The following is a 19,732-nucleotide window of genomic DNA, read 5'->3' on the forward strand; positions in this document are numbered from 1 at the left end:
AAAGGGGAAGTTGGTCATGTAGCAAAAAAATAAGTAATAAATACTGATTAAACTAATGTATAAATCTTGAGTAAATGGAAAATGATTCCACATCAGAGGAAATGATGGCAGGAATGTCTGGAGGAGATGATGTGACAAGGATTGAAAATACTGGGGGAACATAGTAGGTACGAGTAAATAGAACCATTTGTATTTTTGAAGGGAGATTTGACATAGTGTTGGTATATGAGAAAGATATTAGCTATGGATCCAGAAAGACAAACAGATACCTGGACTTCGGTGGCTAATACGATGTTGCGAAAAGCGAGTGACAACGATGTAGTTGGATGTCTTATAAGACGGTGATGTATGTGGATATATGGGACGGAAAGAGAACGAGTGATGAAGAATATGATTCCCTTCTCAAATTCATCCTTTCTTGGCAGGAAACAGCTAAGTTCTGCACAAAAGTTATCGAATTGTCACCAGGGAAACAAAATTTTGAGACATCAATTTCAAATACAAATTTTGTTGTGTCCAAAATGTATATATTCCATAGTAATTTTGGTTTGAGACTTAACACACTTCCTTCCATTTAAAATTAATAGATAATATATATTATACCGTCGTGGGTGTTTCAGTATATGGAGAGGTAAGAGAGAGATATAGAGAGATAAAGAAAGAGAGAGAGAGAGAGAGAGAGAGAGAGAGAGAGAGAGTGAGGTATCTAAAAGCTAGGATTATTTAAAGAAAATAATACCAATCCTTATAGAGGGCATAAACTGAGAGGATAAACACCGTTTCGGCCACTGTATCAGAACACAGTGATGAAGAGTTAGTACAACTAGCAATTATAACTAATATAAACACCTTAATAACTGACCAAAATATGGACAATTTAATAAAATTATATAATAAAATCTTGTAAAGCTAGTGATCCTTCAATTTTTTAACAGCCATGTGACGCATGGAGCTGAAATAACCAATAAGGTGCTGACATGACAGTATTTTCACTAATTACATAAGGGATACTGCCTAAGAACAATAATAATAATAATAATAATAATAATAATAATAATAATAATGGTAATAATAATAATGGTAATAATAATAATGATAATAGTAGTAATAATAATAATAATAATAATAATAATAATAATAATAATAATAATAATAATGGTAATAATAATAATGATAATAGTAATAATAATAATAATAATAATAATAATAATAATAATAATAATAATAATAATAATAATATTAATAATAATAATAATATTATTATTATAATTATTATTATTATTATTATTATTATTATTATATTCACAAGGAAGCATCAAGCACGTAGGGGTTATATAACAACTGGGGAATGGAAGGTAATCAGTTTTGATCCATGAGAAGGAACCTTACATGAAGGGAGGGAGGACATGGAGTAGTGTCTTAAAGGTGGAGGGATTTTCAGTAAACGAAAAAAGATCTTTCCATTCCTCTCTCTGGATCAAACTTAGTTACATCTCCACTCCAGTAGGTGAATGATTATGATATTTACAACATTGTTATGCAACGTTCAGCTACAATTCTTTGAATCAAAAACTCTATAGTAACAAGAGTCGCCCTCCATGAAACTTGTCCAGCATCTTTGAAAACTCGTCAATTGGTTCGAAATTTAGTAAAAATCCAGTTCTTCCCCCTCTTCCTCGTGAAGGACCATGGTGGTAACTGTCTTGGGTAATGTGAAGAACTCGAGGTCATCCCTGGCGGCCAGCGCTGCCTTCCCGCTGTCAGTCTCCATCTCTGACGGAGCATCGAGCTCAGAAGACGACCAGCAGTTCGTCCACACCTTCCTCACCTGTGATACAAGGCACCAGCAAGGCTAGATAATGTATTATGTATACGTGTCTGATTGGATGGTTGGGTGAATTCATATTTAATAGACGAGATCGGAAGATGTGTAGATGAATAGATAAGAAGGGATATGTAGTGATTAGCAAATGGTTGAATGCAAGAGTTAATAAATTGGTGCAAATCAAAGAGACAGATGGGTAGAAGGATAAACAGAGGAGTAGATGGATAGAGAATTGACTGGGTGAATGAAGAATGAGGATGAATAAGTTTATGGGTATATTTATAAATTGATTAGTAGATAGATTGATGAATTAGATAGATAAAGTGATGGGTAGGTGAGTATAATGATACTAATACATCATTAAATAAGCAGATAGGGGAAAATGTATTGCTGCTTGATGGACTCATCAGGAGACAAGCGCAGCTGCCATCACATCCATTATATCTAAGTAATAACTTAAAAGGCTAATGACATACCAAAACTAGCAATTTTCAGATCATTAAATGTCCCATCGAAGTGTATTGTGGATGGTTCTTGTATCATCCCTCATTTCACATTATTTGATGGAAATATCCTGCAACAGTGTTGCAGATATTTGCATAATCAACTAAGATTAACTACTACAGCACAATGATATTAAGCAACGACCAGCAGGCTAGTTATCTGTCTCATTCGGAGTGCCACAAGTGCCTCTTAGATTATTAATTCTTTGAATAAACCTCCAGCCTGACAAAGAACAATAAAAAACCTTGGAAAGACAATAAAACGCCTGATCTGATGTGTCAAAGTATATTAGTTAACCCAAGGTTTATTTTGTTGCAGAGTAACACTCAATGGATAATTGCTCACACATTTGTAATTATCCACATTTACTTTATAACTTGAAAAATAAAATATTCACAGATTTCAGCAACAATATCAATATGCATTAAAATTCTCGTTACTGCAATAATGTCTCTTGATGGTGACCAATGAGATCATTTTTTTACACCGCTAAATTAAGAGATATTATCCTACCTCATCCCATATAAAATCTTTGGACTATGTAAGTTAATAATACCAACCCCCAAAGTGCCACCTACAGCAGGTACCTATTTACTGTTGGATAAATAGGTACGTATGAGTAAGTTTCTAAGGAGGAAAAACACCTAAAACCTATATTTCACTTCCCAAACTTCTTGTAACGCTTATAAAATTTGTGAACCTTCCGTTTACTGTATTCACTGCAGATTTATTTGCACTGCTATGCAAATAAATCTTGCACTCTCACCTTGAGTCTGTGGGCGAGGCGGTGTGCCACAACCAGGTTGGAGGTCCAGATGGAGGCACCCTGACTGAGACAGGTTTTGTTAACGAGACTCACAGCCTCGGCCTCGGTGCTGAAGGGCACTACACACACTACTGGTCCCGCGATCTCCTCTTTAAGACAACGGCTGTCTGCCTGAAGCCCGCTGATCACCGTTGGCCTCATGAAGAATCCCTGTCAGAAAACAACCAAAATCGCGAATTTGATTTTTTTTACAAAGGTGTAAAGAGACATACCGGTACATCTCCCTCTGCCCGAAATTAAACCCAAGTTTAATTTCGGGCAGAGTTCAAATGTAGTGCTGAAGGCACTATAATTGAGCTACATTATGGCTTTGATCGGGAAGGTTGTAAGGTTGTAGGTAGAAAGTCGAAAAATTGAACGTGTCTTCAAGTGAAGCCAGATTTTATATGTATAGAATAAGATTAAAGCAATAGTAATACAGAAAAGAAGGCAGAAATAATACTAACCAACAAAATTAAACTTTTCATTCAGTTCAGAAACCAAAATAGTTAACGAAAGCTAGCATTCATGCGCGTATCACGAATCTGAATTTTCTTTGTCACTGTCACACAAGCTTTTTCTGCGAAATCTTATGGTAAATATTTTATTACCAAACAATCACTGGTATTATATTATTCATAGTTATTATGTGTGATGTATGCAATGCCGGAAATGAATCTTTCCTATAGTTATACAAACATATTTACATCACTGCATTCAGCACCGTGTTCAGTACGGCTCTCAAGTACCGTGTTCAGTACGGCTCTCCAGCACCGTGTTCAGTACGGCTCTCCAGCACCGTGTTCAGTACGACTCTCCAGCACCGTGTTCAGTACGGCTCTCAAGTACCGTGTTCAGTACGACTCTCCAGCACCGTGTTCAGTACGGCTCTCAAGTACCGTGTTCAGTACGGCTCTCAAGTATAGTGTTCAGTACGGCTCTCAAGTATAGTGTTCAGTACGGCTCTCCAACACCGTGTTCAGTACGGCTCTCCAGCACCGTGTTCAGTACGGCTCTCAAGTACCGTGTTCAGTACGGCTCTCAAGTATAGTGTTCAGTACGGCTCTCCAGCACCGTGTTCAGTACGACTCTCCAGCACCGTGTTCAGTACGGCTCTCAAGTACCGTGTTCAGTACGACTCTCCAGCACCGTGTTCAGTACGGCTCTCAAGTACCGTGTTCAGTACGACTCTCCATGTGAGACCTCTACCCACTCTACCGGAGGTATCCCAGCGAGTGAGCACGTCTCCTGTATATCCCAGTGCTTAACAAAATAGGGAATAGCATATGAAGGTACAAATAAAAATGGGAACTATGGCTATAGTTTACTTAATAACATAAAAGGGCTAGAATACAACATATCCTGATGGAAATTTACACAATATAACAATTGACCTATGAGACTTATTACCAGGGGGAAGGGTAGATGTTATCAGTAACACGGACTAGTACTCACTCTTAATTCACCGACCAGCTGACCCGAGATTCCCAATGCGTGGTCCACTACACACGCGGCTGTCCAGAGCTCTCGCTCGACGGACCTGTCACCAACAACCTCTTTGCCCCGCTCTTCCCTGGGCTTATATCGTAGTCAAAGTACCCCCTCCCCAATGGTGTATGTACCACGTGTTACGACCTGACGCCGAGCTCTGACGCTGTTAAGAACAAAAGACCTCAGACGTGGGCGTGACTACCCGACATTTGCTAAGGCAGGTGTGACCATATAATTAGGTCTCCCTAGAGACCTCACAAGCCCATCTGAACTGCATCACATCCAGCACCGTGTTCAGTACGGCTCTCCAGCACCGTGTTCAGTACGGCTCTCCAGCACCGTGTTCAGTACGACTCTCCAGCACCGTGTTCAGTACGGCTCTCCAGCACCGTGTTCAGTACGGCTCTCCAGCACCGTGTTCAGTACGGCTCTCCAGCACCGTGTTCAGTACGACTCTCCAGCACCGTGTTCAGTACGACTCTCCAGCACCGTGTTCAGTACGGCTCTCCAGCACCGTGTTCAGTACGACTCTCCAGCACCGTGTTCAGTACGACTCTCCAGCACCGTGTTCAGTACGACTCTCCAGCACCGTGTTCAGTACGACTCTCCAGCACCAGTGTCCAGAATCGTTCACTGTTGGGTTCTGTTTCACTGAAACTGTTTGCGTCCCAAAATTAATCGAACGTTTATAAACGTAAACTGAAACCATTGTTGACCTGTGTAATTATTATATTCGTGGGGAAAGAGGAAGTGCAAAATCTCATCGGAGCAGATCAATTTCCTTGGATCAAGATCCTCTCATTTGAGTGAAGGGCACCTCACATGAGGAGAAAGAGAGGCACAGAGAAATCCCGGAAGTTGGATTAAGATTTAGTAGTAACCAGAATTAAGGATTTAACTTAATATAAATATCTTGTATGTCTCCGAAAACTTAGTCATAATAATAATAATTATAAAAAATAGTATAAGGAATAATAATAATAATAATAATAATAATAATAATAATAATAATAATAATAATAATAATTATTATTATTATTATTATTATTATTATTATTATTATTATTATTATTATTATTATAATAACACGACTGCAAACAAATCACAGAAATAATGGAGCTACAATCCCTGGCCAGTACGGTCATGAGGTTAACAATAACGTGCGAGTTAAGACTCGTTGTTCCATGATCTGATTTAATAATACATTGCTACTGATATACATTAAATTTAAAACAAAAATGTAAAATAAAGGAACACACTAATGTTATTTAGTTTATGTACTAATATAATATTATAACTGCATCTTGGGACAAAACAACTTTGTATCTTCTCACGTTCTTGTTAGCGTCAGGAACATAGCAGACATCGATGCCCTCGCCGCATAGCACAGTTCCTCTCTCCTCGAGTGCGGAGTTGATGTACTCACGAATTTTCTCCAGCTGAGTCTTGGAGACGATGGCTCCCATAAAGAAACCTTCGTCAGAAGGAGGACCAACCCGTAGCTCCCTGAAATATGCAGAGAGAAATTTCGTTTTTGCCATAACTCTGAGAAATTTAATCTAAGCATATATTAATAACAAAATAAATTAAGTTAGATGAGATTTCTGAGTGAGGTGTGGTCCAAAAATAAAATTTTTTACATCACTGGCAATGAAAAAATTACTTCCTTCAATCTGTAATTTTTTTTTATGGGGAAGGGGGGAAAATGCAACAACTTTTTGACGCCAGGTTGAAGTATTCCATATATTTTGTGTAGAAACGAAGGTTGAACATGGTTCATAATTGCCAGTTTCAGCAGACATTATCGTGAGTATCCATCAGGGATTACAGAGTACAAGAAGTCCTCACCTAACGTCGTCAATAGGTTCTTGGAAACTGCGACTTTAAGCAAAACGACGTATAGCAAAACTAATTTTACCATCGGCTATTATGATATAAACAAGAGTTAAGTGGCTAAGCCAGGGACAAATGAGAGGAAGGGCAGTAGTGCTGCAGACACCGAGAGGAAGGGCAGTAGTGCTGCAGACACCGAGAGGAAGGGCAGTAGAGCTGCAGACACCGAGAGGAAGGGCAGTAGTGCTGCAGACACCGAGAGGAAGGGCAGTAGTGGTGCAGACACAGAGAGGAAGGGCAGTAGTGGTGCAGACACCGAGAGGAAGGGCAGTAGTGGTGCAGACACAGAGAGGAAGGGCAGTAGTGGTGCAGACACCGAGAGGAAGGGCAGTAGTGGTGCAGACACAGAGAGGAAGGGCAGTAGTGGTGCAGACACAGAGAGGAAGGGCAGTAGTGCTGCAGACACCGAGAGGAAGGGCAGTAGTGCTGCAGACACCGAGAGGAAGGGCAGTAGTGGTGCAGACACAGAGAGGAAGGGCAGTAGTGGTGCAGACACAGAGAGGAAGGGCAGTAGTGCTGCAGACACCGAGAGGAAGGGCAGTAGTGCTGCAGACACAGAGAGGAAGGGCAGTAGTGGTGCAGACACAGAGAGGAAGGGCAGTAGTGGTGCAGACACCATGAGTATGGAGAATGTCGCTCTGGGGCGCTATAAAGTCGCATTTTTATCATTTTAGGTATTATATATTTTTTTAGAATTATGTACCATACATACATATTATAAAAACCGAATACAAACAGCAGCCATATGGGAAGAAATGAGCATGAGCCAACATGGAGGGTTAAGCTGATGTATGTCTTCCTCCACATGTATAAAAATCTTTCCATATTTTCCATTCCTGGCCGGAAATTTATTTCTTTTTCCTCATCAGCGTTATAACAAAACGAATTTGAACGGAGTGACGTTAAGTGAGGACTTCCTGTAGTGAGATTTTTCTGCAACAGACCATTGTTTCTGTATTAGTGAAAATTCAGTATGCACGAGGGTGCAGTGTTGTTGGTGAGGGTAGCCAGCTGATGTGGGAGGTCTGTTTACCCTCACCTGTAGCTGACCGGGTGTTGGGAGAAGGGGCCGCCCAGGCCTTCCTATTACCGCATGCTGAACCAGAGATCATCTTAGTTACTAGTAAGAACATTGTGAATATTGTGAAAATGGCGAGGGTGATTCTATGTGGAATAATACGTAGCCAGTGATGTGCACCGTTAGTAAACAGATATAGCCACTCTCCCTCACCTCCCATCCCTGGTCGTCTCACACATTTCAGTCTAGGCCGTGTGCCTGCCTGTCCAAGGATGTTGCAGGTTACCGCTCCACCAATTACACCTACTGCCGTTCGCTCTCCACTACCTCACCCATGCCTCTCTTCACCCGCCGTCCCCCAGCCAGTGCTCTCCCACACCCACGATGTCAGCAATATCACAAGGTATGCCGGGTTCCCAGGAATCTCCACGACATAGTCCACCACCTTGGAGCCTTGTTGGACTGGAGGCACAGCCAGTGGCCCCTCCGGGCTCACAACTGCTGATGCCAACAACAAAATCCCCCCAACAAACATGCAACGCAACCTCATTTATATTTGCTAATATACAGGGCCTTAAGCCATCCACAAACAACAAAATACCTTTCATTAGTGGACTTCTAGAGAAGTCAAATTCACTGTTTGCAGCCTTCACAGAGACCCATGCAAAAGATTACTTTGACAGTGAAATATGGATACCTGGATACAACCTTTTCAGATGCGACAGAAAAAACAGGCAACAAGGGGGGGGGGGTTGGCCTGTATGTCAAAGAGTCTCTCATTTGCACAGAGATACTGAACACCACAAATGATGTAGTTGAAGTTCTGACAATAAAAATCGAGAACTAAAACTTAGTCATTGTACGTGTATATAAGCCACCAGATGTAACTTCCCAACAGTTCAAAGAACAACTGTTAAAAATTTACTCCTGTCTGGATAACTTTCCAGCCCCATCCCCAAACATCTTGCTGCTTGGTGACTTCAGTCTAAGACACACAAAATGGAAGAATATAGCAAATAATGTCGTAGCAGAAATAATCCCTGGAGGTAGCTCAGATGAAAGGTCACACACACAGGAGCTGCTGAATTTCTGCAACAAACACACCCTAAGTCAGCAAATAGTGGAGCCAACAAGACTGGAGAACACACTGGACCTTATTTTCACAAATAATGAGGACCTTGTAAAGAATATAACAATATCAAAAACAACAAATTCTGATCACAATCTAATCGAAGTCCAGACTTGCATGCACAGGAGTCCTGATTGGCACGATGCATTCAATTATGAGGGTACCTTTACCAAATTCAACTTTAACAACAAGAACATCATCTGGGATCAGGTAAACTATGCCCTAAATGAAACATGCTGGGAGGATATCTTAAATTACACTGACCCTAACCAATGCCTCGAAAAGATCACCCTCCTGGTAGCTGAAGTATGTTCAAGGTATATTCCTATAAGACAAAAGAAAAGAAAAAGTAAACTGGAGAGAGAGAGATGCTCCCTCTACAGGAGAAGACGAAGAACCATTGAGCTCCTCAAGAATGCCAGATTATCTGATACACGGAAGGTAGTGCTAACCAGGGAAGTGGAAAATATTGAGCTGAAGTTAAAGGACTCATACAGGATCCAGGGGAGACAAGAGGAGCAAAAAACGATTAATGAAATTGAAAAAAATTCGAAATATTTCTTTTCATACGCCAAAAACAAGTCAAAAACCACTTCTAGTATAGGGCCCCTGCTCAGACAAGATGGATCCTACACTGACGACAACAAAGAAATGAGCGAGATACTGAAATTGCAGTATGACTCAGTGTTCAGCGAGCCACTAACCACTTTAAAGATAGATGATCCAAAAAAAAATTTCATGAATGAGCCTCAAAACCCTGCCAATGTAGGCCAGATTTATGACATAACTTTAGCTCTACTAGACTTTGAGAAAACCATCGACGACATGCCCATGCACTCAGCCCCAGGCCCAGACTCGTGGAACTCGATGTTCATTAAAAACTGCAAGAAACCCCTCTCACGGGCCCTAAGTATGCTATGGAGAAGGAGCTTAGACACAGGCAAGATTCCACAGTCACTAAAAACAACAGATATAGCCCCACTCCATAAAGGTGGCAGCAAAGCAGTAGCTAAGAACTATAGACCAATAGTTTTAACGTCCCACATCATAAAAATCTTTGAAAGAGTTCTAAGAAGCAAGATAGCAAACCACCTGGACTCCCAAAAATTGCACAACCCAGACGACAACAAGGAAATGAGTGAAATATTGAAATCCCAGTACGACTCTGTGTTTAGTGAACCACTAATCGGTCTGAGGATCGACGACCCAAATGATTTCTTCATGAATGAGCCTCAAAACTCCATAAATGTATGCCAGATTTCCAACATTACCCTAACTCCGATAGATTTCGAAAAAGCCATTGACAACATGCCTATGCACTCAGCCCCGGGCCCAGACTCGTGGAACTCTGTTTTCATTAAGAACTGCAAGAAACCCCTCTCGCATGCCCTAAGTACACTATGGAGGAGGAGCTTGGACATGGGTGAAATTTCACAGTCACTTAAAACAACGGATATAGCCCCGCTCCATAAAGGTGGCAGCAAAGCATTAGCTAAGAACTATAGACCAATAGCTCTGACGTCCCACATCATAAAAATCTTTGAAAGAGTGCTAAGAAGCAGGATTGCAAATCACCTGGATTCCCAAAATCTGCACAATCCAGGGCAACATGGGTTCAGGGCAGGTCGCTCCTGCCTCTCAAAACTACTGGATCACTATGACATGGCCTTGGATGCACTGGAAGAAAATCAGAATGCAGATGTAATATACACCGACTTTGCAAAAGCATTTGACAAATGCGATCATGGCGTAATAGCCCATAAAATACGTGCTAAAGGAATAACTGGGAAAGTGGGGAGATGGATCTTCAACTTCCTAACAAATCGAACACAAAGAGTAATGGTCAACAGAGTTAAATCGGAGGCTGCCATAGTGAAGAGCTCTGTTCCACAAGGCACAGTACTCGCCCCCATCTTATTCCTTATCCTCATATCAGACATAAACAGAGATATACACCACAGCACCGTATCATCCTTTGCAGATGATACTAGGATCTGCATGAGGCTGTCATCTGCTGAGGACGCGGTTAACCTCCAAGAAGATATAAACAAAGTTTTCCAGTGGGCAACGGTAAACAATATGATGTTCAATGAGGACAAATTCCAACTACTCCGTTATGGAAAACTGGAGGAGATAATAACTAGAACAGAGTATACTACTGACTCCGGCCATACAATAGAACGGAAAAATAATGTAAGGGACCTGGGAGTAGTAATGTCTGAGGATCTCACTTTCAAGGATCACAACAGTGCCACGATCGCACGTGCAAAGAAAATTATAGGATGGATAATGAGAACTTTCAAAACGAGAGATGCCAAGCCCATGATGATCCTTTTCAAATCACTTGTTCTCTCTAGGCTGGAATACTGCTGTACATTAACATCTCCATACAAAGCAGGTGAAATCGCATATCTAGAGAGTGTACAGAGATCCTTTACTGCACGTATAAGTTCTGTCAAGCACCTTAACTACTGGGAACGCTTGGAAGCACTTGACTTGTACTCGTTGGAACGCATTAGGGAGAGATATATCATAATCTACACTTGGAAAATCTTGGAAGGAATGGTCCCAAATCTGCACACAGAAATCACTCCCTACGAAAGTAAAAGACTGGGCAGGCGATGCAAAATGCCGCCAATAAAAAGTAGGGGCGCCATTGGTACACTAAGAGAAAACACCATAAGTGTCCGGGGCCCAAAACTGTTCAACAGCCTCCCATCAAGCATTAGGGGAATTGCCAATAAACCCCTGGCTGCCTTCAAGAGAGAGCTGGACAGATACCTAAAGTCAGTGCCGGATCAGCCGGGCTGTGGCTCGTACGTCGGACTGCGTGCGGCCAGCAGTAACAGCCTAGTTGATCAGGCCCTGATCCATCGGGAGGCCTGGTCATGGACCGGGCCGCGGGGGCGTTGATCCCCGGAATAACCTCCAGGTAACCTCCAGGTAACATGGTTTCAGAGCAGGTCGCTCCTGCCTTTCGCAACTGCTTGACCACTATGATATGGTCCTAGATGCACTGGAAAACAAACAGAATGCGGATGTAGTATACACAGACTTTGCAAAAGCCTTTGACAAGTGCGACCATGGTGTAATAGCACACAAAATGCGTGCTAAAGGGATAACCGGCAAAGTAGGCAGATGGATCTTCAACTTTCTAACCAATCGCACACAAAGAGTAGTGGTAAACAGAGTTTAATCAGATGCTGCCATAGTGAAGAGCTCTGTCCCACAAGGCACAGTACTCGCACCTATCCTGTTCCTTATTCTCATATCAGACATAGACAGAGATGTAAACCACAGCACTGCATCATCTTCTGTAGACGATACTAGGATCTGCATAAGAGTGTCATCCATTGAGGACACGGCAAAGCTTCAAGAAGATATAAACCAAGTTTTCCAATGGGCAACAGAGAACAGTATGATGTTCAATGAAGACAAATCCCAACTACTCCGTTATGGAAAACTTTCGCTTGGCTGATTTCATAGGACTGAAAAATTATTTAGGTGGGCTGAACTGGAATGACCTGACTAAGGGTCAGGTAGGTGGTGATGGTTGCCGATATAATGCTTTCCAGGGCATAGTTCTAGCTGCTCAGTCAAATTATGTTCCAAATAGGGAAATCAGATCAAACAAAAATGATCCTAAATGGATGAACAATAGATTAAAATATCTGATTGGTCAAAAGAGAGGCATATATAGGCAAATCAAAAGAGGAGAGGGGCAATTAAGAAATCGATATATTCAGTTAAAGAGAGAAATAAAAAAGGGAATTAGAAAAGCAAAAAGAGATTATGAGGCTAAAGTTGCAAGAGAATCGAAGACTAACCCAAAAGGATTCTTTCAGGTACACAGAAGTAAGATCAGGGACAAGATAGGCCCACTCAAAAGTTCCTCGGGTCAGCTCACTGACAGTGATAAGGAAATGTGTAGAATTTTTAACACATACTTCCTCTCAGTTTTTACACAGGAGGATACCAGCGATATTCCAGTAATGATAAATTATGTAGAACAGGACGATAATAAACTGTGCACGATTAGGGTCACAAGTGACATGGTCCTTAGGCAAATAGATAAATTAAAACCTAACAAATCCCAAGGCCCTGATGAACTGTATGCAAGGGTTCTAAAGGAATGTAAAGAGGAGCTTAGCACACCTTTGGCTAATCTTTTCAACATATCACTACAAACTGGCATGGTGCCAGATAAGTGGAAAATGGCAAATGTGATACCTATTTTCAAAGCAGGTGACAGGTCCTTAGCTTCGAACTATAGACTAATAAGCCTAACCTCCATAGTGGGAAAATTTATGGAATCAATAATTACCAAGGCAGTTCGTAGCCACCTTGAAAAGCATAAATTAATCAACGAATCTCAGCATGGTTTTACAAAGGGGCGTTCCTGCCTTACGAATTTATTAACTTTTTTCACTAAGGTATTTGAGGAGGTAGATCATGGTAATGAATATGATATTGTGTATATGGACTTCAGTAAGGCTTTTGACAGGGTCCCACATCAGAGACTATTGAGGAAAATTAAGGCACATGGAATAGGAGGAGAAATTTTTTCCTGGATAGAGGCATGGTTGACAAATAGGCAGCAGAGAGTTTGCATAAATGGGGAGAAATCAGAGTGGGGAAGCGTCACGAGCGGTGTTCCACAGGGGTCAGTGTTGGGCCCCCTGCTGTTCACAATCTACATAAACGACATAGATGAGGGCATAAAGAGCGACATCGGCAAGTTTGCCGATGACACCAAAATAGGCCGTCGAATTCATTCTGACGAGGACATTCGAGCACTCCAGGAAGATTTGAATAGACTTATGCAGTGGTCGGAGAAGTGGCAGATGCAGTTTAATATAGACAAATGCAAAGTTCTAAATGTTGGACAGGACAATAACCATGCCACATATAAACTAAATAATGTAGATCTTAATATTACGGATTGCGAAAAAGATTTAGGAGTTCTGGTTAGCAGTAATCTGAAAACAAGACAACAGTGCATAAGTGTTCGCAATAAAGCTAATAGAATCCTTGGCTTCATATCAAGAAGCATAAATAATAGGAGTCCTCAGGTTGTTCTTCAACTCTATACATCCTTGGTTAGACCTCATTTAGATTATGCTGCACAGTTTTGGTCACCGTATTACAGAATGGATATAAATTCTCTGGAAAATGTACAAAGGAGGATGACAAAGTTGATCCCATGTATCAGAAACCTTCCCTATGAGGATAGACTAAGGGCCCTGAATCTGCACTCTCTAGAAAGACGTAGAATTAGGGGGGATATGATTGAGGTGTATAAATGGAAGACAGGAATAAATAAAGGGGATGTAAATAGTGTGCTGAAAATATCTAGCCTAGACAGGACTCGCAGCAATGGTTTTAAGTTGGAAAAATTCAGATTCAGGAAGGATATAGGAAAGTACTGGTTTGGTAATAGAGTTGTGGATGAGTGGAACAAACTCCCGAGTACAGTTATAGAGGCCAGAACGTTGTGTAGCTTTAAAAATAGGTTGGATAAATACATGAGTGGATGTGGGTGGGTGTGAGTTGGATCTGATAGCTTGTGCTACCAGGTCGGTTGCCGTGTTCCTCCCTTAAGTCAATGTGACATAACATGACTAGGTTGGGTGCATTGGCTTAAGCCGGAAGGAGTCTTGGACCTGCCTCGCATGGGCCAGTAGGCCTTCTGCAGTGTTCCTTCGTTCTTATGTTCTTATAACCAGAACTGAGTATACTATAAACTCCAATCACACAATAGAGAGGAAAAGTAATGTGAAGGACCTGGGTGTGGTAATGTCCGAAAACCTCACCTTCAAGGACCACAACAATGCCACTATCACATCTGCTAGGAAACTGATAGGATGGATAATGAGAACATTCAAGACAAGAGATGCTAAGCTAATGATGATCCTTTTTTAAATCACTTATTCTTTCTAGGCTGGAATACTGCTGTACATTAACATCCCCATTCAAGGCAGGTGAAATTGCACGTATAAGTTCCATCAAACACCTTAACTACTGGGAGCGCCTGGAAGCACTTGACTTGTACTCACTAGAGCGCAGGCGAGAGAGATTTATCGTAATCTACACCTGGAAGATTCTGGAGGGACTGGTCCCTAATATACACACAGCAATCACTCCATACGAAAGCAAAAGACTTGGCAGGCCATGCAACATACCCCCAGTGAAAAGTAGGGGCGTCACTGGTACACTAAGAGAAAACACAATAAGTGTCCGGGGCCCAAGACTGTTCAACAGCCTCCCACCAGCAATAAGGGGCATTACGGGAAGACCCCTGGTTGTCTTCAAGAGGGAGCTGGACAGATACCTAAATACGGTGCCGGATCAGCCGGGCTTTGGTTCGTACGTTGGATTACGTGCGGCCAGCAGTAACAGCCTCGTTGATCAGGCCCTGATCCACCGGGAGGCCTGGTCGTGGACCGGACCGCGGGGACGTTGATCCCCGGAATGCCCTCCAGGTAGACTCCAGGTAGATAACGTGATGGCACTTCGCCACTAGGCAACTGACAGGTGTGCAACAGAGATTGAGAACTCAGTCCCACAAATGGCAACATCCGTGCACACAGTGAGTGTCTAGGTTCTAAGATGCCTCCGACTAGGACATTCTACAACCCCTCCTAGGACACACAGCCCCCTGCAATCACTGGGCCCAAGCACAACCTACTGTGGCTTGGCAATGCTTGTCTCCCCATGAGGGAGAAGACCCTAACAGCATCTAATATTAGTTCAATAAATGCACTCACTAGGGATGACAACTTCATCTGACTCTCCTCTAGGGTGACAAGCACCCAACGGGGAAATGCCATAATAATGATAATAATAATAATAATAATAATAATAATAATAATAATAATAATAATAATAATAATAATAATAATAATAATAATAATAATAATAATAATAATAATTTATTTCATTATCATACCATATTCGTACAGAGATAGATGCCATCATAGCTCAAATTAGCAAAAAAAATTTAAGACAAAAATAATACTGGGGAACTCAGGCTTAAAACTAGTGAGGATACCATTGCCCCTAAGGATGCCACTACAGAACAGGCTCTTAAGAACAAACATCCACCTTCAGCTCCCAACACCAACACTGACCTCCTTGACAGTATAGAAGGTGAAGAACATTTAACTCTACAGGATACTGATGTGTATAAGGCTACCATGTAACTACCCCATGGTTCAGCAAGCCGCAGCATTTAAAACAAATGCTCAGTCCAGCACCTGGGAATGTTTCAGAAAGGCTGTTGTCTGAGCTCACCATATTTGCCAATGTGTGCCTGGCTGGTGGTGTCCCGGAGACCGTACAGCCACTCTTCTTTGGAGCATCACTATGTGCTCTCCGGAAAAGGAATGGGAAAATTAGGTCCACTACAGTTGGCAACACTCTTCGACGCCTTGTTGCCAGGGCTGCAGTGAGAACGGCTGCGACAATGCTAAAACCAACACTGCTCGGTTTGGGTGTTTAACAAGGTTGTGAATCAGCTGCCCATGCAGCACAGGTATAAATTAATAACATGTCAGATCAAGAAGATCTGATCAGATTGGACTTTGCTAATGCGTTTAACTCAGAAAGTGTGCTACTCTCTGTGCAGTTTCTATGCATTTAACTTCCCTTTATTCTTTCATCCAGTCGTGTTATAATGGTACCTCTAAACTCATATCTGTCGAACAGGAAATTGATTCATATAAAGTTGTGCAACATGAGGACCCTCTCGTAGCATTTTCTTTTTCTTTTGGTCTGGTCATCAAGAAAGTCACCGAAACACTGTCCAGTGAGCTCAATATCTCGTTCTTGCATGATGGTACCCTGACTGGCACTACAGAATCTCTCCTAAAGGACATCCTGCAAGCACAGCACAATGACGGGAGCACAAGTCATTCATCCAGCCAACAGCATTCTCTTTGTCGTTCCTTTCGATGCTAAGACATTGATCTGATTGTAATAAAAACAATCTCAGACCTCAGAATGATGGAAGGCTGGATGAAATACAATGAAACACATGTTGCCTTCTATTTACTCACCAGATGTCTATCCCTCCCACAACTCACTTCTTGAGATGCTTCCGAGTTTTCAACAATCCAAAACTCGAGAAATGTAACCTCCTCCTGAAGACCAAGCTAAAGAGTGTAAGGTAAACCTTCCTTGCTGCTTCTGTGCCAAAACCCAGTGCAGCACTGGCCTGCGAACAGTTCAAATGAGATGGTACCATTGCTGAAAAGGTGCTTAACAACTAAGTTGAAAGCATTGGCAAAGTCCAATTTGATCAACGTTTTTTTTCATCAGACATGTTGTTGACATATACTCGTGCTGCATGGGCAGCTGCTTCACAGCCTTGTTGAACACCAAAACCGAGCTGAGTTGGTTTCAACATTGCAGCAGCCTCTTGACTCACCCTTCTTACTGCAGCCTTGGCGACTCGGCGCCGAAGGGTGTTGCCCACTGCAATGGGCCTGATTCCTCCATCCTTTTTCCGGAGGGCACACAATGAGGCACCAAAGAAAAGGGGTCTAATGGTCTCTGGGACACTGCCAGCCAGGCACACACACACACACACACACACACACACACACACACACACACACACACACATACACACACACACACACACATACACACACACACACAAACACACACACACACACACACACACACACACACACACACACACACACACACACACACACACACACACAAACACACACACACACACACACACACACACACACACACACACACACACTGCTGCAGCATATGGGCGAATGGCAAACCTGAGAACAGCGTTCCGATACCTTAATAAGGAATCGTTCAAGACAATGTACACCGTGTACGTCAGGCCCATACTGGAGTATGCAGCACCTGTTTGGAACCCGCACTTGATAAAACACGTCAAGAAACTAGAGAAAGTGCAAAGGTTTGCGACAAGGTTAGTTCCAGAGCTAAGGGGAATGTCCTATGAAGAAAGATTAAGGGAAATCGGCCTGACGACACTAGAGGAGAGGAGGATCAGGGGAGACATGAAAACGACATATAAAATACTGCGCGGAGTAGACAAGGTGGACAAAGACAGGATGTTCCAGGGAGGGGACACAGAAACAAGAGGTCACAATTGGAAGTTGAAGACACAGATGAGTCAAAGAGATATTAGGAAGTATTTCTTCAGTCATAGAGTTGTCAGGCAGTGGAATAGCCTAGAAAATGACGTAGTGGAGGCAGGAACCATACATAGTTTTAAGACGACGTTTGATAAAGCTCGTGGAGCTGGGAGAGAGAGGGCCCAGTAGCAGCCGGTGAAGAGGCGGGGCCAGGAGCTAAGACTCGACCCCTGCAACCACTAATAGGTGAGTACACACACACTCATACACACACACACACTCATACACACACACACACTCACACACACACACACACACACATATATATATACATATATATATATATATATATATATATATATATATATATATATATATATATATATAAATATATATAAATATATATACATATATATATATATATATATATATATATATATATATATATATAAATATATATATATATATATATATATATATATATATATCTATATATATATATATATATATTATATACATATATATAGATATATGCAATACACCCACTCTGAAAGAATAGAGAAATTCCAAGCGCTTTCGTGACTACTCACATTATTAAGGAACTAAAGCGCTTGGAATTTCTCTATTCTTTCAGAGTGGTTGTTTTGCATATTCTGAAATCACCTGTTTACTGTGATCTTATTGCATATATGTATATATATATATATATACATACATATATATATATATATATATATATATATATATATATATATATATATATATATATATATATATATATATATATATATATGTATGTATATATATATATATATACATATATATATATATATATATATATATATATATATATATATATACATATATATATATATATATATATATGTATATATATATATGTATATATATATATATATATGGATTAAAGTAAAGGTTGGATGCGAGAAGTGGGTCATAATAAGTGTGTATGCACCTGGAGAAGAGAGGAATGCAGAGGAGAGAGAGAGATTTTGGGAGATGTTAAGTGAATGTATAGGAGCCTTTGAACATGAATGCTAAAGTAGGAGAAACTTTTAGAGAGGGTGTGGTAGGTAAGTTTGGGGTGCCAGGTGTAAATGATAATGGGAGCCCTTTGATTGAACTTTGTATAGAAAGGGGTTTAGTTATAGGTAATACATATTTTAAGAAAAAGAGGATAAATAAGTATACAAGATATGATGTAGGGCGAAATGACAGTAGTTTGTTGGACTATGTATTGGTAGATAAAAGACTGTTGAGTGGACTTCAGGATGGACATATTTATAGAGGGGCCACAGATATATCAGATCACTTTCTAGTTGTAGCTACACTGAGAGTAAAAGGTAGATGGGATACAAGGAGAATAGAAGCATCAGGGAAGAGAGAGGTGAAGGTTTATAAACTAAAAGAGGAGGCAGTTAGGGTAAGATATAAACAGCTATTGGAGGATAGATGGGCTAATGAGAGCATAGGCAATGGGATCGAAGAGGGATGGGGTAGGTTTAAAAATGTAGTGTTAGAGTGTTCAGCAGAAGTTTGTGGTTACAGGAAAGTGGGTGCGGGAGGGGAGAGGAGCGATTGGTGGAATGATGATGTGAAGAGAGTAGTAAGGGAGAAAAAGTTAGCATATGAGAAGTTTTTACAAAGTAGAAGTGATGCAAGGAGGGAAGAGTATATGGAGAAAAAGAGAGAGGTTAAGAGAGTGGTGAAGCAATGTAAAAAGAGAGCAAATGAGAGAGTGGGTGAGATGTTATCAACAAATTTTGTTGAAAATAAGAAAAAGTTTTGGAGTGAGATTAACAAGTTAAGAAAGCCTAGAGAACAAATGGATTTGTCAGTTAAAAATAGGAGAGGAGAGTTATTAAATGGAGAGTTAGAGGTATTGGGAAGATGGAGGGAATATTTTGAGGAATTGTTAATG

General features: G+C 41.0%; 1 protein-coding gene across 3 annotated transcripts in view; it reads right to left on the minus strand.

The window, feature by feature from the left end:
• Nucleotides 1–269: 269 nt before the first annotated feature.
• Nucleotides 270–19,732, minus strand: part of LOC128686027 (2-aminomuconic semialdehyde dehydrogenase) — a 107,766-nt gene continuing 88,303 nt past the window's right edge. For all 3 annotated transcript variants that reach the window (XM_070083442.1, XM_070083441.1, XM_070083440.1), the window contains exons 8-10: nucleotides 5,960–6,131; nucleotides 3,096–3,305; nucleotides 270–1,828 (exon numbers count right to left, since the gene is read on the minus strand). In XM_070083442.1, coding sequence (XP_069939543.1) covers nucleotides 1,646–1,828; nucleotides 3,096–3,305; nucleotides 5,960–6,131 — 565 coding nt within the window. In that variant the 3' untranslated portion in view covers nucleotides 270–1,645. The remainder of the gene's footprint in view (nucleotides 1,829–3,095; nucleotides 3,306–5,959; nucleotides 6,132–19,732) is intronic.

Source organism: Cherax quadricarinatus, chromosome 9, assembly GCF_038502225.1.
Source record: "Cherax quadricarinatus isolate ZL_2023a chromosome 9, ASM3850222v1, whole genome shotgun sequence".
NCBI lineage: Eukaryota > Metazoa > Arthropoda > Malacostraca > Decapoda > Parastacidae > Cherax > Cherax quadricarinatus.